The following is a 19,073-nucleotide window of genomic DNA, read 5'->3' as shown; positions in this document are numbered from 1 at the left end:
CCATCTCGGGCGGCAGCGGCTGTGGCAGGGGCTGCGGCATACATAAGCCCTTCCAAATCCTTCCGATACTCTTTCTACCCCCAACCCTCCATGCTCAAAGCGCACTCACCGCAGCCCACCGCCGCCTCATACAAGTGCACAGCCGGCGGCGCCTTGCCGCCGCCGGCCCCCACTGCGCCCTCGTCGATGACCACCTCGTGCATTGTGATGTCGGCGGTGCCGCCGCCGCAGTCCACCACCAACACCACGTCGCCGTCCGCCAGCCGCGTGTGCTGCTGGTGCTGGTGCTGGTGCTGGTGCTGCTGCTGCTGCCCCGCAGCTGCGGCGGAGGCTTTCGAGGGGCCAGCGGCGTCAGTGGTGCCCGGGTCCGAAGTCACCTGCGTGAGGACGAGTCCGCCGCCGGTGCCATCGCTACCGCTGCCACTGCTGCTGCCGCCGCCGCTGATGCAACTGGTGCTGCCGCCGCTGCTGCTGCCCGTGGCAACGACAGCGACAGCAGCGGCCTCCGGCTCGAGCGCCAGGATCAGAGAGTCGGGGTTGTTAGTCGCCATGAAGCCTGTATGCGGCGTCCGGGTGTGCGGGCATAACGACCTGCGAGCGATCCTACCCTTTTCATTTGGTCAACTTGCAAGTGCGCATGCCTGACCAAACCAAGTCCCAGAACCGCAGCGACCTATCTACAACGCACCTGCCATGCTGGCGGCCCTGCGAAGGCGCTGCTTGGCGGCCTCGTGCCACAGGGCCGGCACCGTGACGCACCACACCACGGACTTCATATCCAGGGCGGGCGGCGCAGGCGCAGCAGTGGCGGTGGCAGTAGCCCCGGCGGCGGGCCGCGGTCCTTGCAGGCGCTTTGTAACGTACCTGTGGACGGAAGGGAGTGATCGTGAATGCGTGCATGCATGCATGTGCACCGTTCCTGCCACAGCTCCCGCCGCTCCTACCTGCCACGTGCAGCAACCCCATTTCAAGGATTCAAGCAGCAACACGCGAAACCATGCACACGTTGACTCTTTATCTCTTTCCCAATGCTCTCTAACACCTTCTTACACATACACGCACACGCACTTGCGCAGCTCTGCCAGGAAGTCGCTGACCACCTCCGTCGCGCCCTTGCCCCTGGGCAGCTGGGAGCTCACACCCGTTGCCACCAGCTCATCAGGCGGCGCCAGGCTACTGCCACCATCACCACTGCTACTGACGCTGCCGCTGTCCTCGCCATCCAGCAGCAGTTTAAATCCTTCCACGTAGCACCAGTCCTCCTTGCGCCGTTCCGCCTCTGTCATGCCGGCCCAGCGCTTCCACGCCGTCCAACCAAAGGAGTCCTGCGGCGACGAGTGAACAGAGGCAAGCAGCGTTTGTTGCAGCAGTGGTGCGGCCGGTTGGTAACACCCGCCCGCCCACATCTTCCCTTTTCTATACAACATGGTTGAAAGCCCCCCCCCCCCCCCTTAAAAAATACACACACGCCCCCCACCGCTCACCACCTTGCTCCCGCGGTACAGCAGCGCTGTGCGCGTCTTGCTGTCGCCGCTGGCCTCCGGGCAGTCGGGCCAGGCGGTGCACATGGTGGTTTGCTTGGCGCGGCCCGGCGCCGGCAGCACCACCGCCATGTAGCCCGAGCCCGAGGTGCCGAAGTCGATGCCGATCACCGCCGCCGGCTGCTGCGGCTTGTGCCCGCCGCCGGCCGCGTCCGCGGCGTTCTTCTGCGGCGGGTCGGCTCCGAGGGTGCTGCTGGTGCTGCTGCCCGGAGGGCTGCGCGGCGCCGCGGCGGCCGCGATGATGCGGTTCCGGAGCGGCGCGCTCCGAGACCCACGGAAGGCCCCTGCTGCAGCCCCCGCGCAGCTCAGCCGCTTGCTAGGCAGGCCAGTAGCGAAGCTATACGAAGCCGGCCCATGGCTGCTGCAGCAGATGCCACGGCGAGTGCTGGCGCCGCTGAGTCGAGTGCGACTGCGGCCGCCGCTGCTGGCCGCGTGCAGAGCGGCCGCCGAGGAGCCCGCGGGCGTGAGTATCATCATGGTTCAGGCGGTGAAAATGGGAAGTGTAAACGTAGACTAGTAGACCTGCCGGCTGAATGCAGGTGCAAGCCGATGCGCCATCGGGTTCGCCGTGCGCCCGTGTTTTTCACGGGGCCTGCCCCGCGTCGCAGCCCCTTCTGTCACCTGGTCGCATCGGTGCCACAATGAAGCCCAGGAAGGGCGGTACGACCGGCAGCACATCGTCTACCGCGCCTTTGTGTTGACCTGCCGGCCGCGCCCGTTGTTGGCCGCACCGCAAGACCGGTGCAATCTGCCAGTTGAAGGTATTAGCGGGGCGTACTCAAGTGCGCAGATGGCTGGCTCTCCGTCGGGGTAGGTTGGGTGTGCCAGACGCCCAGCCGGACTGTGGGAGGGGCAAGGCCCGGGTTGCACTTTCCCGTTCCTCTCCAGGCCACGCCGTGCGCCGAGCCTTTCCCTTCGTCTTGTCTTTACTTGCATGTCGATGATGGCAAACAGCGCTCGCATTCTTTGTATGCACCAGCGAAAACGACGAGATGGCGTTGGCGAACATTTTTTGTGCAGCATTGCAAAGCAGGCAGTTTGGATTTGCTTGCAGCAGCTTTGTGCAATTACGTTCGCTCAACTGAGTTGTGTCCGTTCAGCGGGGCTTCAACAGTAATTGGCGGGGCTTCATTCTAGATGCCGAGACAACACAGGCCAGTCGCACTTACAATGCCCAAACCGGCATCAAGTACAATCTAGTGTTATACAAAGCTGACGCTGCTGGTCGTTTGCGTTTAGACTGTTGTTACGGACCGTATTTTCGGGACCTCAAGGGGGAATCAACTCGTGACCGGCAGAATGCGGCTTCAGCGCCATGCCGCAGCTGGACTAGGTGCCACAAAGCACCGAGACACGCTTACGGCGCGGCTGCCATGCCAGTCAACTCGCGGGCGGGCTGCACTCCAAGTCGCGTGCGTCGCAACGCCTCACAGCGCAGACTCGCAGAAGGGGGCGCCAAAGGCCACTGCTACGCCTTCTGGGCAGTACGTCAGCAGCCCCTACGGAGCCGGGCGCGTTCTCACGCCCTCGCCTCCCGGAAGCATCGACGACGATGGTGCGTGCCGTGTATCCATTCTGGTCGCAGACCTGCGCACTTAGCACCAGGCGTCGCTCGCGGTTGAGAGCATAGAAGTAAGACCCCTCGCACCGGTAACGCAGATGTGCTGGAGCTGAAGAACCTGCGAAACTACCTGGTGCCCAGGCAAGTGCACAAGGGGTGTTGCGGGGCCGCGCCGCTGACAACCTCCTCGCACAGACGCGGCGCTGGTGTCAGACGCTGTGAGGCCGCGACTACCTCCATTGGTGTCAGTGATGACCTCCATTGGTGTCAGTGATGGCGCGAACCATATGATGTGGCAACGATGCTGCATGCATATGCCGGGGCTAGAAAGCTGAAGCCCCTGACCTGCTGGCAACACTTGCGACACCCCTTGACGCCGCCCGGCCACCCCGTGCGCCCACAGGGACAGCCCCTTTATTGTGGACAACAACCAGGGCGGCGGCTTTGGTAAGGCATATGAAGTTTACAACCGAATACATGTGCGAGTTGCGGGCAATGGAACACCACGGTCATGCAATGCGATTCGTGTACGCTTATCCCAGAGTGCAGGCATGGCCGGCGGGAAACCGGCTTAGCCACTGCTGGGGTTGCGCTTGTTGTTGACCTTGTATGCTTGCGTGGCTTTTCAATTCGAACAGTTGGCGACCGTGACCGCATTCGCCTGCACACGGTGGAGTTTGAGAGCACCGAGTCCGCAGGTGGGTGGGGGTGGGTGGCTGGGTGCCGGCAAGCTTGGTTGCAGAGAGAGCATCACTTGCATGTCAAGTGCGGTAGCGCTCAGCGCGCCAGCGGGGCACAGCTGTGGCGGACGGAGCCGAGGTGGTCGACCAACACCCTGCGCGGGATGCCAAGGACAGGCTCGTTCTGCGCTGACGGCGTCCTGACCAACGGCGACGAGGACTCATGCATTCTGCTGCCTGAGTGGGCCATTCGCTGCGGCCCCCGCAAAACCATCTACTTCGACCCGCAGCAGGTGGGTGCAGGCAGGGGCAGGGGTTGTGAGCAAGGGAGCAAGCTGAGGGCACGGGCCGACGCACCACAAGCGGCTCATGGGTACTTGCCTTTTGCACAAGCTTCGATAGCCGGCACTTTGATGCACGGCACTGACAAGAACCGAATCCCTCCTTTTCGCGCTGTAGGTCAGCGCCGCCGTTGTCACGTGCGGTGGCCTGTGCCCCGGCCTGAACGACGTGGTGCAGGTGGGTTGGGCGCAGTCGGGGAGGAGAACGCGAGGCGAAGGACCTAGCATAGCTGGTCGCAGGAATCGCACATCTGGGTCGCACGGCTCGTTGGACGACCGCAAGGCCCTTGCCTCGTCTCGCCGCACCGTGCCTGCCGCCCATCGCATCACTCTTGTCAATACCTCATTGCTCTCATCACCCCGTCACGGTATCGCCCTTCAGAACATTGTGTACACGCTGACGGACTATGGTGTGCCCGAGGACAACATCCTGGGCATCCGCTACGGCCTGCGCGGCTTTTACGAACGCGATGCCAAGCCCATCACGCTGACGCGCAAGTACGTGGACGGCATCCACCTCAAGGGCGGCACCATGCTGGTGAGAGCGGGGAGGGAGCGGCGGGCGGGTGCGCTGCGTGTACATGTATGGGAGAAGGTGTGCGGGCGTGACGGGGACAAGACAAGCCGGGTGATGTACGAGGGCCTGGATCTTGACGCTGGTACGGGGCGCCTGGCGGCTGCACCTGCCTCCTCGCCTTCTGACCGTCGCGTGCTTCTTCATGGCCACCTGCAGGGCACCAGCCGCGGCGGCGCCAACGTGAAGGAGATCGTGCGCCGCATCGACCTGTGGGGCCTCAACATGGTCTTCGTGGTGGGTGCGGCTCGGGCTTGGTTTGCAGGCTAGACAGCAATGAAGCGGTTCGTGGTGGGGGCGCTCTGCTCTCGGACCTTCAATCACTTGCGCAAAGCGTTTGAGCATGCACACCCCTGCCGCTCGGTCGCACAGGTGGGCGGCAACGGCGGAAACGCGGCCGCCAACGCCATCTCGGAGGAGTGCGAGGCGCAGGGCGTGTGCTGCTCCGTGGTGGGCGTGCCCAAGTCCATCGACAACGACATCCTCATCATTGACAAGTGCTTTGGCTTCGAGACGGCGGTGCAGGAGGCGCAGCGCGCGCTGCTGGCAGCCAAGGTGCGGCTGTGGTGCTCGGTGGGAGTTCGGGGCGTTGAGGGTGCAAAGGCAGAAAGGGCTATATGTGTGAAGAGAGGAGGGTAGGGGTTACAAGCGCCAAATCATGTGCACAGGACCACAGCACAAGCTACTACGTATACAGCAAAAGTCTTCTCGGGAGTGTGGGGGCGCAAGGACAGGTATTGCGTCGTGATGGATCGAGTATGTGTGCTTGGTGTTCATGTGGTGCGGCTGCAACGCGTGTCCACAGGTGGAGGCCGGCAGCGCCCGCAACGGCCTGGGCGTGGTGAAGCTGATGGGCCGCCAGTCGGGCTTCATCGCCATGCAGGCCGCCATGGCGTCAGGTGGGGGCGTGTGGGGCACCGGCGTGTGGGGCACCGGTAGTAAAACTTAAGACGAGAATGGGGATGGCCATGCGTGGAGGGGGGGCATGGCTTGGTGGGAGACGTGGACCCAAGAGCACTACAGGGCTGGGCCAGAGTAGTTGTGGAGCCCAGTTAGAGCTGCAAGAGGCAGGGCTTTTGCGTAGTCTGCAAGTAAAGTACTGCGCCGGTGCCTGGGTTCGGTACCATGCTGCAGGTGTCGCGGATGTGTGCCTCATCCCCGAAATCCCCTTCCGCATGGACAAGCTGTGCGAACACGTACGTGCCGGGGTGGTCCGCCGGCTTCCGGGCTGGGGCCAGCGCCCGGGACAAGGAAATTGCTACGAGGTTACGGGGTGATTACGAGCTGGTTGCCTCGTGCTCTCCTAACCACTACCCTGCATTAACCGTCGACTTCCTTTGCGTCGGGCATGGACAGGTTGAGAGCATCTTTGAGAAGCAGGGCCACTGCGTGGTGTGCGTGGCGGAGGGTGCCGGGCAAGACCTGCTGACGGTGCGTGGCTACGGCTTAGGCCCGGGGTAGCCCGGATAGCGGGATCGCCCAGGTTGGTTGCCAAAGGCACGCCGTACATTACTGTTGGGCAGGGCTGGCTAGGGGCAACCTTGAACCAGGCGCTGTGGTGCCTGCATTTACTATGCTCCTGACACCTCTGGGGCTGTTTGTCCTGACCGCAGGCGGGCGGCACGGGCGGCACCGACGCCAGCGGCAACCCCATCCTGGCGGACATCGGCATCTTCATGCGCAACGAGTTCAAAAAGCACTTCAAGGTGGGAGACGCGCACGTAGAGGCCACAGAACTTTGGGCGCATGAAAGCCCACTTCCATCAGTGCGACTACGCGCATAGTCCAAGGGTCAAAGCGATACCGGTAGCATAGTATGCCTTCGTGGTTCCGTCCTTTTGGGCGGTGACGTGCTTCTGTCCATGTTTCAACCCAGGTCGCGCCCTTGCCTCCACACGCTGCCGTCTATTCACAACACCCCACTTTTTGCCCTCGCCTCCGCCCCCTTGCTGACGTACCCCTCCGAACCCCAGGGCGAAGCCGACATCAAGTACATCGACCCCTCCTACATGATCCGCTCCGTGCCCACCACCAGCAACGACCGCATCTACTGCAAGGTGCTGGGCCAGGGCGCGGTGCACGGCGCCTTCGCGGGCTTTACCGACGTCACTGTGGGCCTGGTCAACACGCATTACGTCTACCTGCCCATCCCCACCATCATTCAGGCGGCGCGCAAGGTCGGTTGGTGCCCTGCGCGTTGCTCCCGGCACATGGCTGACGGTCGTTGCGCCGTGGTGATGTTCGCAAGTCCGCGAAGCTTCGCTGCACGCTGTGTGCTCAATTTTTGCTTATTGTACTTGCGTGGTCCACTTCATAATGAACAGGTGAACCCCAAGGGCCGCCGCTGGAACCGCCTCATCACCGCCATCCGCCAGCCCGACATGGCGTGAGCGGCCAGCTGAGCGGCCTGCAACGGAGGCGGCACGGCAGCGTGTCAGTGGAGCACCAGCCAGTGGCCTGGGCACATTGCTCAGGCCTGCCTGCCGGCGCGCGTGCATTTACGGCAATCATCTGGAGAGGCGGATGCGCTGTGGCCATAGCAGGGACTATTTGAACTTGCTGTCGATTTTAGTGAGGAATGCGTTGCGTAGCGTGCGGTTGACACATGCACTCCAGCCGGTGGGGACTTGAGCGGCGTATGGCTCATTGAAACGTGAGCTGGCTTGTTGCAGTGGCAAGTTGCTGCACGATCCTTATTCATCAGCAGTGCCCTCGTGTGTAGCATTACTATCGCTGGCTGCGAAGTTGGTTGGGCTGGCTATACCTCGCGGTCGTACCTTGAGGCCGGCTCCATCCACTGCAAATGCATGTGCCCCTAACTATAATCTGCGCATGCGTGTCATAAGCAGGTGCATTGCATGCGCTACCTCCTGGCCAACTTGACTGCGGTCGAAATCCTGTAACGATGTTCTTGCACTGCATGTCCTCACGCATTGCCTGCGACCCAGATGGCCGCTCCCTGCAAGTACAGTACTTTCCTGGTGCGTGTACGACAGACACGCAAATGCCATGCCACACCCTACTGACCCGGCACAGCACCCAAGCACGTGCACTAACACATCATCCGAAGTATGTGCCTAGAGTTGCCGACTGGCTCTTAACAGTGAATAAGGGTACTTCTGTCTCAGCGCCTCAGCACGTATACCGTGCCACCAGCGCTGTTTCCCCGCACGCATTCTGCCTACAAATCTTCCTAACCTCCTTAGCACATACACGCACGCTCCAGTTCACACCGTCATATATATGGCCCCTGTCAGGTTGTTATCCCGACGTCCAGTGACCTGCCTTACATAACTGCTCAGCAATCCGGCACGCAATCATTTGCCGCAGTGCTAGTCCCAAGCTCCATTCCCATTCCCATAACACGGCCACAACCTCGTCAGAATGATCATGTCAGCACGCTGTCAGGCAGTTCCCGCCGCATGCCGGTCCGGTCCGGTCAAGGTGTCCAGCTGCTGCTGCTGCTACTGCCGCCTCATGCAACCGAGCAGGCCGTCAGCTTGTCCTTCAGGGACTTCTTGCCCTTGGTGCGCACTTTGCTGGGCTTCAGGTTCACAGTCATGGGGTCGTGCAACTTCTCAGTCGCCGCCTCTGGCGCTGCCTCATCGTCGCCACTGCTGCGCTGCTGGTTTTGCACCGCTGGGGCCGCCGGCGCCGCGTGCGAGCCGCCCTGGGCCCCAGTGATAGGCGCCGCCGCAGGCTGCTGGCTGAGCTGGCCCGCCTGCAGCTTCTTATGGTGCAGCTCCGCCAGGTATCCGAACACCTCCGTCACGTTGATGTTCTCCTTCACACATGTGCGGTAGAGCTTCAGCCCCAGCTGCCGAGCCAGAGCCTCCACCTCCTCGGGCGTCACAACGGCGCGATCGATGAGGTCCACCTTGTTCTGCACTAGGCACATCGCGATATCACCGCACTCTGCGTTAATCTTCTCCCTCCAACTTTGAACCGCCTTAAACGAGTCCAGGTCGGTTGTCGAGAACGCGATAACCGCGGCACCGGCGCCACGGTAGTAAGTGCGCGTGATGGCATCAAACTCCTCCTGGCCAGCTGCGGGAACACGGGCGCCGGCAGAGAACGGGGCGCGTGAGCACTAGGGCCCATCCCGACACCCCAAGCAATGACTTGAGACGCACCTGTATCCCAAAGCATAAAGCGAACCTCCTCCTGCAGCGCGTCCACGAACTGAGCCTTCTCCAGGAAGTCCACGCCGATGGTCTTCTTGTACTCGTCCGTGAAGATGCCCTTGCAGAAGCGCCTAATCATGCTAGTCTTGCCGACGCCTCCATTCCCCAGCACCACTACTTTGATCTCCCTATCAAAATCCTCTTCCATAGTGAAGCGTCACGCAGAATGCTCAAGCAGGGACTGGAAACACGCGCAAGAATGATTACAACCGGTTGATTGTGTACCACGAACGATAAAGCGATGTGCAGCAGCGGGCGCTGCGTCAGCGTCGCTCGGGTCAACGCGGTCTGCAGTCGGCACCTAAAATCACGCCTCTGTCGGGCCCCAATAACTTCTGGCAATTACGCGTATATGGCTGTATACTTAAAGCAGGCGAGGGGCTGCAAACAGTCTGCCGTTGCGCATTCGGCCTGGCTGAAATCCGGCAGGGAGCTGTCCTACGCGAGGGACCAGTCGGCCCCATATTTTTATACACTCACCACTTTTATTACGCTAGACACGACTAAAGGCAGACCTTAAACGTGCTACTGACTGTTAGAACGAGGAATGTTTTCAAGTCTCGAGTGACCTGAGTTACGCTTGGCTTCTGGCCGGGCCCTGCTGCTCCCACATTGCATACAGGTTATTTAAGGGACCCTCTAACATCATTAGTCGCCGGAAGTGGCAGACTCTTTAGGTCGAGGGCTTCAGAAGCAGAAGGTTGCAAAGATGCCCCCTGCTCGGCGAGGACGTGCTCGCGGTTTGGCGCTGGTTACTGATTACTCTGAGGCAACTCTGCGACAGTTCCTGCAGCAATTAGCTCGGCAGGTGCGGCTGGAACCGCCGGGTTCGTTGGGTTTCAGGCTGCTCTGGCCTGGTGTGGGCGCGCCCCAGGTCCCTGCGCCTTCCCTCGGTTGGGTTTGCTGACCATGGCAGCGTTTCTGGATGCTCGCAGAAGAACAAGCGCGTAGATGGCGTGTCGGAGCTCACGCGTCAGCAGTTGCACAACCTGTGCGTGTCGCTAAACGGTGTGGTCCAGGCAGCTCTGCGGGTGGGCCCGCCGTATTGGGACCTGCCAGCGGAGGATGCGGAGGACGAGGATGTTGTGCGCAGCAAAGTCCAGGTGCGTGGCAGCAGTATAAATTCTGGGGCATCTAGCGGAGCTGGCATCCTCTGGGCTGCGCCGGCCGTCGGGTCGCAGTGGGCCACACCGGGCCCGCGGTTCCTGGTGGGCCCTGCGGCGCTGCAGACGGCACCCGGGCAAGCATTCCCGCACGACATCTTTGCTCACCAAATGTTGGCTTGTCGATGCTGGGGTTTCCAGGATGCGGCCCGGACATTGCAAGCCGCGGCGGCCCTGGTGGTGGAGCTGCTTACGGAGCGCGGCAACGAGCCACCGCCGGAGCAGCTGCGGGTCATTGCACAGCAGCTACACGAGGTGCTTCTGGTGAGTAGGGCGCTCTAGAAGGCGCTGCTCGAAGACTGGAAGCAGCTAAGGCCGACATGCCTAACGCCCGGGATAGGGCAAGGTGGTGAGCTGGGATGCGTGTCATGAATGCCGGTGCTTCTGTACCGCAGGAGTACACACTCGCGGAGCCGCTGTGGGACGAGGAGATGATGGACGCCGTGGCGCGGATGTGCTGCACGTGGTGGGAGCGCAAGGCGCCGTGCCGGGAGGACCTGGTCGCGCGCGCCATCCCCTATGTGCTGGTGAGCCAGTCGGCAGAGGCTGGGCCGTTCTGGGTTGGGTGGAGGTGAAGCGCGCTTCTGGGTCTGGGCGCAGAGCTTCTGCGCCCGGACCCAGGTGGTTGTGGGCAAGGGGCGGCAATGGGGTAAATGACGGGCTGGGTGTTGGGCACATGAAAGTGGGTATGCAGACTGGGAAGCACGGCTGCTTTGAGCACGTACCGAATACCATTCGCCGCCTTGCTCGCAGTGCCGCGCCGCGAACGGGCTGAACGAGAAGGGGAAGACGAGCTGGGTGCACACGGTGTATTCGATGCGCGACGCCCTGGAGCTGCTGGACTTTGAGGACGCTAACATTCACGTGCGTGGCGGAAAGCGGGGTGGAGTTCGGGAACGCGGAGCGCGGTACAGGGGCGGGCGAAGCGCTACACACCGTAAAGAGCGCGCACTGGCGCTGCTGTCAGGCGTGGGGAGGATACGAAATAGGGGGCAACGGGCTTGCTGGGTGGCAGCTTTGTGTTACTGGAAATTGTGCCCGGGCTGTTTGATGAACCTTGCAGGACACCAAGCGCATGCTCCTGGTCGTGGCGAGAGACCCGGCGTTCATCAAGGCTGCGGAGGGCCGCCGCTTCATTGCATTCCTGTTTAAGCTCCACCCCTCGCTCACCCAGGAGGTGGCAGCAATCGTGCGCAACCAGGTGCGCGTGTAGGGCACATCCCAATTGTGCTCAAAGCCCTGTAGCGAGCTTAAGGTATGCACACGCGTTGACAAATGTTCCACGTAGGCACTTTGCCTTTGCTTGGAATACGGTATTTTATTATCAACACGCCCGCCTGTTGCCGACATCATGTTCACTGTAGATCGCCTCTGGTCACCGCTCCGTGTTGGAGGCGTACGGAGAGATTTTCTTCCGCGCCTGGCGCGACACCGTGGGCCCCTGCGCTGCCGAGGTGGAGAACGAGCTGCAGCGGCTCATGCAGGCCGCCATCCTGGCCTCCACGCCGCGGCTGGCGGCGTCGCTGCGAATCGTGCTGAACAGTCTGCACAGCCACAAGTGAGGCCAGGGGCGCCAGCGGCGATACCATGTTCAAAACGGCCCCAACGCCCCGCGCGGCATCCCCTTGTGTAGCAGTTGCCAGCAAGTGGAGCCCGACCCGGAGCCCATGTAGCCGGACCCGGAGCCCATGTACGGCATGTCGCACATGCCGCGGTGTTCCCACTTGCTATGCTGCTTCCCGTGCCTATTGCCGCAGGCCGGTGGAGAAGCGCGTGGCGCCGCTGATGGTGCGCCTGTACGACCCCATCCTGCCCCGCGCATTCGGCGCCGCGAACGCCGAGGTGCGCCGCAACGCCGTCAACCTACTGGCCGCGGCTTTCCCCATCATGGTGAGGGAGGGAGGAGAGGTTCAGGGCAGGGGCCTGGCAATGCGCTGGGCGCAGGCGCTGGCTGTCCGCGCATTGTTTGCATTTGTTGATTTGATTGCGGGCTTGCGGGGACAAAGGCAGTTACCACACGCGCGATCGGGTGCTAGCGACTTGGCAAGAATGACATGCCGGTACACGATTGCATCCCTCCGTTATCAGGACCCTGAGGCGCCGGCCGTGGAGAACAACACGCGTATGACGCAGCAGATGTCCCTGCTAATGGAGAGCCTGGCAGACAGCTGCCCGGTGGTGCGCGAGGCGGCGGCGGCGGGCTGCTGCCACGTGCTGGACCGCTACTGGGAGCTCATTCCCGCCGCCACCAGCGCCAAGATTATGTCAGACATCACCAGTGAGTTTGGCGTGTCGCGGGTTGGGGAGCTTGCGGGCCTGACATTTGCACCTTTTTGCGATTGTGGCGCTGCACAGCCAGCACCACGGATTGTTGCCTGACGCCTGACCTGTCTTTCGCCGCCTGTGTCACTCGCATTTGACCGCAACCCCGCAGCCAAGCTGGCGTACGACGGCGCCTCCAAGGGCGTGCGTGTGGCGGTGCTGCGCGGCCTACGGCAGCTGGTGGACAACCAGAACGCCCAGCCGGTGCTCAAGGTGCGTGCCCAGCCCCTTCCTCCACACGCGCTCCCGCCACCTCCTCGAGCTTCCTTGGTCCCCTGCCTTATACCGCCTGTGCACTCAAGCCTGACCTATGCACTGCGCGCCTCTGCGCCTTCATCTAAATCCACCTCCCCTCTTCAACTTGCGTCCCTGCGCGCCCTTGCGCGAGCGCAGAAGGCGCTGACGGGCGTGACGGCGCTGCTTCACGACGCCGAGCCGGTGGTGCGCGAGGCGCTGATGGACCTGGTGCTGGCCGTCACCAACTGCCGCGACTTCAAGTTCTGGGAGCTCATCGCACCCGAGGCGCTGCTGGAGGCGGTGGCGGCCGACGGCGACGAGGGCGTGGCGCGCAAGATCGTGCGGTTGCTGCTGCCCAGCTACTTCCCCAACGCCGACAGCGGCGCGGTGAGTGCCGTACACAAGAACTGGTAAACGATCAGCATTGATTCTGCTTGAGTGCGCAGCGCCCCGTGACCCTATCATGCGTGCGTCACGGGCAGCTCTTCGCGGTGGGTGTGTTCCACGAATGTATGCATGATGCAAAGTATCAGAGCGTGGCACACGCATGCCTGCGCCCCTGTGCCCGCAGACCTACATGGCCGCGCTGCTGCGTGCCAACCCGGGCGCCGCCCAGGCGCTGTGCCGCCAGCTGGTGTCGCGCTACCTGCCTGCGCCGTCCTCCCCCCACGACAGCGCCAGCCAGCCCGCGGACTACGGCATCAGCGTGCCGCTGGAGCAGCTGGTGCAGGTTGCGTCCACGCTGGCGTCGCACCTGACCGCGACCGCGGGCTCGCTGCAGACGCCGGAGGAGGCGGCCGGCGCGGCGTCGCCACCCGCCAAGCGGCCCAAAGCGACGTCGAACAAGCGGGGTGAGTTTGCCAGCTGCAAACGCTTGCACTGCGTTGCGCAACCCACTTCACACTCATTACTGCTTGTTGTGCCATATATCATTACCATATCGGCTGTCACGGTAGGTTAAAAGTAGCCTTGCTTTCAAACGTGCAGGCAAGAAGGGCGCTGCCGGTAGCTCCGCTGCAGTGGCGGGCAAGAAGCGCGCCAAGAAGAAGGAAGCACAGCCGGAGCCGGAGGAGGAGGAGGCGGACGCCGATGAGCAGCACGTAAGCACCGGGTCGATGCTGGGTTGCTACTGGGTTGAGAGTTTGGAAGGCCGGTCTTACTAAGCTGCATACACGTGACGTGCACGCCCTGAACCACCCTACCTACCTACAGGGCGAGAGCGGTGGTGGCAGCGCGGCGTCTCGCGGTGCTGCTGTCGCGGACCAGGCGGCGGATGACGATGACGACGTGGTGCTGGTGCAGGTGCGGCTCCACTCTTACATAACAGCGTGCCGCACTGTCCCCCTCGGGTGCTGCGCATCCTTTGCATCGCCTTCCGCCGGACTCGGTGGCCCACAAGCCTGCATGCGTAACACCGCGTTCTTCGGGGCTTGGAGTGAACTGCCCCGCCCACCCCACTTTCACCACTGCAGGAGCGCGAGACGGCCGACAGCTGGGTCAACATCCTGGGCGGCCTGGCGCTGCTGGTGGAGGGGCTGGGGGCGGCGGTGACGGCGCGCGGCGTGGACGGCAACGAGGTGGCGGCGGTGTTTGATGACGCGGGGCTGGAGGAGCTGCTGCGCGCGGCGGAGGAGGACGTGCGCAAGCCCGAGGCCATGTGAGTGATTCACTTTGCTTGTGCTTGTGAGGAAGGGTAGCGCGGCGGCCATCATCGACGTCGCCTCGGTAGTTCAGGGGTTTGTGGCTGAATGGCTGACATGCTCCCTGCTCTTTGGATTGGCCACAGGCGCCTGGTGCTGCGCATGACGGCGTCCGTGCACTTCCTGCCCGCCGCCGCCCGCGCCCGCACGCTGCTGTACCGGCGCATGACCAACGGCTGCGTCCCAGGTGCGCCGCGTCGTTGCGCCTGCCCGCGCACCTTTTGCTTTTAGTACCTGCCTACCACGTTCAGCCACAATTGCGGCCATATTCCTTGGCATCGCCAGTCTCAGGATGCTGCTACGACTGCCCCCGGCATGTGTAAGATGCGCTCCCTCCTACCACCCTGCACCACGCAGGCCTGGGCTCCGTGCCTGCTGAGGTGCTGGACGTGGCCGCCTCCGACCTGGGTGCGGCGGCGCACTGGGATGACCCCGAGCTGCTGGCAGAGGCGCTCAAGGTGAGTCAGCTAGGCAGCGCATGGGATCACCACCGCACGCCGCGCGCTTATTACACGGCTGTGTCCTGCTTTCCCTCCAGGCCACCGTTGGCCTTCCTGCTGCATCATCATACCGTAACCTCCGCATTCTCTGCGCCATTTTCGCCGGCCTGCCGCAGACGCTGGCCACGGGCCACCACGCGCCCAAGCTGTTCGCCATGCTGGCCGGCGCGCTGGGCGCACGCGAGCCGCAGCCGCTGCGCCGGCCCCGCAACGCCGACAAGGCCAAGGACAAGGCCAAGGCCGCTGCCGGCGGCAGTGGCCAGGACGGGCTCATGGCTGAGCTGCTGGGGCTGGACAGCGCGGGGCACGAGGCGGACACGGACTGCTGCGAGCACGACGTCGCCTGCGTCAGCTGCAAGTGGGTGTCGTTTGTGGTCATAAGCCAGCGAACGGATCAGCGTTCCAGATGCTGTTTCATTCCTTCTATGATGCGTGCATGACGTTACACAGCGCTCAGCTGTTGTCCGCCGCATACGGCCTCGCCTCCCGATCGCCATGTCACGCAATTATTCCTCTTTCGCGTGCGCAGGCGCGCCGAGCCTGCCGACACCATGCTGCTGTGCGACGGCTGCGACCTGGGCTGCCACATCGCCTGCATGCGGCCGGCGCTGCCCGCGGTGCCCGCAGGCGACTGGCTGTGCTGGCACTGCGAGGCGCAGGTGCAGGGCACGGCGCTGCCGCCCGCCGCCGCCGGCCGCTGCGTGGCGCTGCTGCTGCAGATGGACGAGCCGCGGCAGCTGCTGTGCAACCACGAGCTCTTTCCGCGCATTATCGAGGTGAGCTCGCAGAGACGTGAAACCCTCTTACCCGCTTGCAGTACTGAAGCACAACCGCGCCAATACCTCGCTTCTTGCTGATCACAACCCACATATCCATACTGTTGCTGCCTGTGTCGTTTTCATGCTCTCCCCACAGCAACTCAAGGAGCAGGCGAACCAGGAGGCGGACGAGCTGTACTCTCTGGTGTACGCGGCCACCAACGGCGGCGCCGGCACCGACGAGGCCAACAGCGCGCCTGCCGACAGCGCCGCCGCCGCCGCGGCTGCTACAGCCGCTGCGGTGCGCGGCGCGCTGCTTGGCGACCCCTGGGGCGCCATGACGCGCTACTGCCGCGCCTCGCTGCACCGCTCCATGTGGGCGGCGATGCCGCAGCCTCTGGAGCCGGCCGAAGGCGAGGAGGACGGCGACGAGGAGGAGGAAGAGGAGGAGGAAGAGGAGGAGGAGGAGCCGACCGGTCGGCGGAAGCGCGGCGGTGGCGCTAAGAAGACGAAGAAGGCGGCGGCGGCCGCGCGCACCCCGGCGCCAGCGGCACGCGGCGGCCGGCGGAGTAGCGCAGTCACGCCGGCCCGGCAAGGCTCAGCGCTGGCAGAGGTAAGCGCCGGAGATGTGCCGGACGGGCGTCCAGTATTGTGAGAACTGTGGAGACTCTGCAGCTGGCTTCAAGGACCTAAAGTTTATGCAGCCGTGTTGCCGCCCACTGACTCCTACCATGCGTGCGCGGCTGTTTGTACAGGAGGACAGGACCAGCATCATCTTTGAGAGCGTGGCCGCCATTGACTACGCGTGCCAGGCATGCAACGAGCTGGTTTCCATGACGCTGGTGGGTACCTACCCGTGTGGGCATTAATGGAAACGGGCTTTGATGTTGTGGAGTCTGGGCCCTAATCGCGGTACAGTTTGGGCGAAAGCGTGGCGCTGTACTGAGGTCACTTGGACCATGTTCGCCTATCAACGACAGCGCGACTGCGTGCCATACTGTCAACCTGCCTATCGTTGGCTGCTGCTTGTTGCCGCTGCAGGAGAGCAACTGCGGTCTGTCCGAGTACATGTCGGTGCTGCACTACTGCCAGGGCCTACTGCGGGTCCTGCACGTGGTGCAGCAGACCGGCCTGGTCACCTGCACCCCCGACTGGGTCGCCGGCGCCACCACCTTCTGCAGCCTGCAGGCCGCGCTCATCCGCGCCGCCGCCGGCAAGCTGGCGGCGGAGGCCGCCAACGATGCTGGCGCCGCCGCCGCCGCAAGCGAGCGGCAGCAGCAGCAGGCGCAGCTGGCGGGCTCGCTGCAGGTGCTGCTGGGCGTGACACACCAGCTGGCAGAGAACGTACGGCGCACGCCGTTGCATGCTGGCGGCGCCGCCGATGCCGAGGCAGCGGGCGCCGCGACGCCGGCGCCGCCGCGGCGGCGGCTGAGCTCTGAGGGTGCCAGTGAGGAGGAGGTGCCGCTCTCGCAGCAGCTGGAGGGGCGGCTGGAGGCGGCTGCGGTGGAGGCGGAGGCGGGCGAGCAGGATGGGGCGGAGAGGCGGCCGGCGGCGTCGCCTGGCGCGCTGGTGGAGGGGCTGTCGGTGGGACTGGTGGAGCTGCTGTGTGACGCGGCCCTGGCGCCGCTGCTACGCGGAGCGGTGAGCGGGGCGGGGCGTGCCTGCTTTGAGTCCGGGCACTTCGCTCTGTAATGCAGACATGTTGGATGTCGGTGCGTGGCCAAGTGCTTCATATTCTCGTCTGTGCTTGCTGCTGCAGGTACGAGTAGCGGCGGCCGACCTACTAGGCGAGCTCCTGGCGGCGCCACGTCGGGTGAGCCTGAAAGGCAGGGACCGCGCCCCATGCTGGGTACCGTACTGTGCTCGGCCTTTCGCGAACTGCTGCTGCTCCCTGGTGTGCTGCGTCTTGCACCTGAGACCGCGACGCCCTCCTGCCCCTCAGTGCACCATGTACGGCTTTTCCAACCATCCTTGCACCCCACCCACACCCACACACACAGGCCGCCCGCTGCGGCTGGCTGGACACGCTGTGCCGCCGCACAGGCGAGGCCCTGTCCGCCGAGCCCGCAGCCGCGCAGGAGCTGTCCGCGCTGCTGCAGCCGGGCTCAGCAAGCTCTGCCGGCGCCGATGCCGCCGAGCAATCCCAGCAGCCCCAGCCGCAGCCGGAGAACGATGAGGACGCGGCCATGCCGGAGGCCGGCGAGGGGGCGCAGGGCGAGGGCGCGGACGGCTCGGTGCGCGGCGTGGTGCGCGGTGGCCAGCCGCCGTCGGGCCGCGGGGCGGGTGCCAAGAAGGCCAAGGCCGACGCCGCGGACGGCAAGGCCGACAGCGGCGCCTCGGCGGCGGCGGAGCAGCTGGAGCAGCTGCTGTCGCGTCTGAACCCGTCCCTGGGCATCATGGCGAACATGCTGGAGCGCGTGTGCGCCGCGCGCAAGGTGGGCGCTTTGGCAAAGAACCTCTTGGCCTTACGGATTGCCGTATGCGGGTGTTTTGCCACGGTGTTTGCCTTTGGGATTGTCTCGCGCCGGTGTTGCTGACTGGAACCTACGTCTACCGTATTCACAGGCACACGGGCGGGCGATGCTGCTGCTGGCGTCCGTGGCCGCCAAGTCCCTGACCGTGCCGCACGAGGCCAGCGACGGCGCCCAGCAGCGCAGGCAGCCCGCGCCAGGCGCCTCCGCCCTGGGAGCCACCGTCCTCCTGTGGCTGTGCCAGGCGCTGGCACCAGCCGAGGTGACCGCTGCGGCTGTGGCGTCGGGCCCGGCGGCGCAGCGGAACGATGCGCGCCGCCGCGGCGGCGCAGTGGGCGGCCGCTATGGCGCCCTGGCTCAGGAGGCGGCGGCGCAGGCGGTGCGGGAGGAAGCCAAGGCGGCCACACGCGCCCTGGGTGTTGTGCGGCGTGTGCTGGACGAGGGGCGTGCGCTGCAGCCGCTGCAGCCGCAGCAGGCGGCAGCGGCGGCAGCTGTGGTGGCCGCTGGCGGGGCGGGGCTGGTGGCACGCTCGCTGCTGCAGACCGTGGCAGCGGCGGCGGCGCGCTGAACGTATGCGGACGCCTGCATGAAAAGTGTACGAAGTAACGGGGTCGAGTCAAACACTGATAGAATAACCTGACGCCGCACGGATCCCAAACACCATTAGCGTGGTACGAACGTTCTGGTAACGGGATTGATGTTTCATCATGGCCAAGTCAAAGGCATTAGCTAACCCGCCATTTATAAGGTACAGCACCAGTCGACACTATGACACATTGCGGCCATGAATTGTGGTGCCTTTGACGTACCAAGTGCATGACGTGCTGACGTATAGACGTGCCGACCAGGCTGGATTTGTGGGGCAACACGCGTGCGACATTGTTTTTGGTGGGTGTGCCCAATGTGCGACCAGTTGGTGTCGTCGTCGTGCACTGTGGTTCGCCGGTACGGGAGTTGACTTTCTAGAGCTGCCGTACGCCGAGGACCTTCTTCGCAAAGAGGCTGCGGGGCATTACCTGAACGCACGTAATACTTTCCACA

At 63.9% G+C, this 19,073-nt stretch overlaps 4 protein-coding genes across 4 annotated transcripts in view; 2 read left to right on the top strand and 2 right to left on the bottom strand.

Annotated features, from left to right (window-relative positions):
* CHLRE_06g262950v5 (uncharacterized protein) overlaps nucleotides 1-2,627 on the bottom strand; it is a 6,572-nt gene extending 3,945 nt beyond the window's left edge. The window contains exons 1-4 of the mRNA XM_043062819.1: nucleotides 1,485-2,627; nucleotides 1,069-1,325; nucleotides 689-864; nucleotides 110-556 (exon numbers count right to left, since the gene is read on the bottom strand). Coding sequence (XP_042923525.1) covers nucleotides 110-556; nucleotides 689-864; nucleotides 1,069-1,325; nucleotides 1,485-2,018 — 1,414 coding nt within the window. The 5' untranslated portion in view covers nucleotides 2,019-2,627. The remainder of the gene's footprint in view (nucleotides 1-109; nucleotides 557-688; nucleotides 865-1,068; nucleotides 1,326-1,484) is intronic.
* Nucleotides 2,628-2,737: 110 nt separating this feature from the next.
* On the top strand, nucleotides 2,738-7,603 carry CHLRE_06g262900v5 (uncharacterized protein). Its single transcript, XM_001696253.2, has 15 exons — nucleotides 2,738-3,096; nucleotides 3,201-3,243; nucleotides 3,506-3,549; nucleotides 3,741-3,800; nucleotides 3,960-4,075; nucleotides 4,242-4,301; nucleotides 4,506-4,661; nucleotides 4,857-4,934; nucleotides 5,070-5,252; nucleotides 5,503-5,596; nucleotides 5,832-5,893; nucleotides 6,054-6,128; nucleotides 6,311-6,403; nucleotides 6,671-6,874; nucleotides 7,022-7,603. Exons 1-15 carry the CDS (start codon nucleotides 2,841-2,843, stop codon nucleotides 7,085-7,087), a joined length of 1,590 nt encoding a protein of 529 aa, XP_001696305.1. The 5' UTR covers nucleotides 2,738-2,840; the 3' UTR covers nucleotides 7,088-7,603.
* Nucleotides 7,604-7,605: 2 nt separating this feature from the next.
* CHLRE_06g262850v5 (uncharacterized protein) lies at nucleotides 7,606-9,277 on the bottom strand. The gene is made up of 2 exons (XM_001696521.2): nucleotides 8,831-9,277; nucleotides 7,606-8,744 (listed from the first exon to the last, which is right to left on the bottom strand). The coding sequence occupies exons 1-2, from the start codon at nucleotides 9,027-9,029 to the stop codon at nucleotides 8,173-8,175; spliced, it is 771 nt and encodes a 256-aa protein (XP_001696573.1). The 5' UTR covers nucleotides 9,030-9,277; the 3' UTR covers nucleotides 7,606-8,172.
* A 100-nt stretch (nucleotides 9,278-9,377) lies between these two features.
* On the top strand, nucleotides 9,378-19,073 carry CHLRE_06g262800v5 (uncharacterized protein). The gene is made up of 25 exons (XM_043062818.1): nucleotides 9,378-9,689; nucleotides 9,817-9,984; nucleotides 10,186-10,308; nucleotides 10,440-10,571; nucleotides 10,798-10,908; nucleotides 11,108-11,245; nucleotides 11,409-11,602; nucleotides 11,802-11,934; nucleotides 12,133-12,322; nucleotides 12,479-12,579; nucleotides 12,760-12,990; nucleotides 13,175-13,454; nucleotides 13,591-13,703; nucleotides 13,816-13,905; nucleotides 14,076-14,260; nucleotides 14,390-14,490; nucleotides 14,661-14,761; nucleotides 14,920-15,161; nucleotides 15,333-15,579; nucleotides 15,719-16,174; nucleotides 16,317-16,403; nucleotides 16,603-17,202; nucleotides 17,321-17,374; nucleotides 17,562-17,996; nucleotides 18,127-19,073. The coding sequence occupies exons 1-25, from the start codon at nucleotides 9,591-9,593 to the stop codon at nucleotides 18,598-18,600; spliced, it is 5,085 nt and encodes a 1,694-aa protein (XP_042923524.1). The 5' UTR covers nucleotides 9,378-9,590; the 3' UTR covers nucleotides 18,601-19,073.

The sequence above is a fragment of the Chlamydomonas reinhardtii genome, chromosome 6 (genome assembly GCF_000002595.2).
Source record: "Chlamydomonas reinhardtii strain CC-503 cw92 mt+ chromosome 6, whole genome shotgun sequence".
NCBI lineage: Eukaryota > Viridiplantae > Chlorophyta > Chlorophyceae > Chlamydomonadales > Chlamydomonadaceae > Chlamydomonas > Chlamydomonas reinhardtii.
Note: the sequence above shows the minus strand (reverse complement) of the source record. Positions and strands in the feature narration are given on the sequence as shown.

Coding starts and splice junctions, on each gene's coding strand:
- CHLRE_06g262900v5 (XM_001696253.2), top strand. CDS start 2,841: ATGCGGCTTCAGCGCCATGCCGCAGCTGGACTAGGTGCCACAAAGCAC. Junction 4,302..4,505: donor GCCTGAACGACGTGGTGCAG/GTGGGTTGGGCG, acceptor ATCGCCCTTCAG/AACATTGTGTACACGCTGAC. Junction 5,597..5,831: donor GCAGGCCGCCATGGCGTCAG/GTGGGGGCGTGT, acceptor ACCATGCTGCAG/GTGTCGCGGATGTGTGCCTC.
- CHLRE_06g262850v5 (XM_001696521.2), bottom strand. CDS start 9,029: ATGGAAGAGGATTTTGATAGGGAGATCAAAGTAGTGGTGCTGGGGAAT. Junction 8,745..8,830: donor CTTTATGCTTTGGGATACAG/GTGCGTCTCAAG, acceptor GTGTTCCCGCAG/CTGGCCAGGAGGAGTTTGAT.
- CHLRE_06g262800v5 (XM_043062818.1), top strand. CDS start 9,591: ATGCCCCCTGCTCGGCGAGGACGTGCTCGCGGTTTGGCGCTGGTTACT. Junction 10,572..10,797: donor GCGCCATCCCCTATGTGCTG/GTGAGCCAGTCG, acceptor CCTTGCTCGCAG/TGCCGCGCCGCGAACGGGCT. Junction 14,261..14,389: donor GTGCGCAAGCCCGAGGCCAT/GTGAGTGATTCA, acceptor GATTGGCCACAG/GCGCCTGGTGCTGCGCATGA.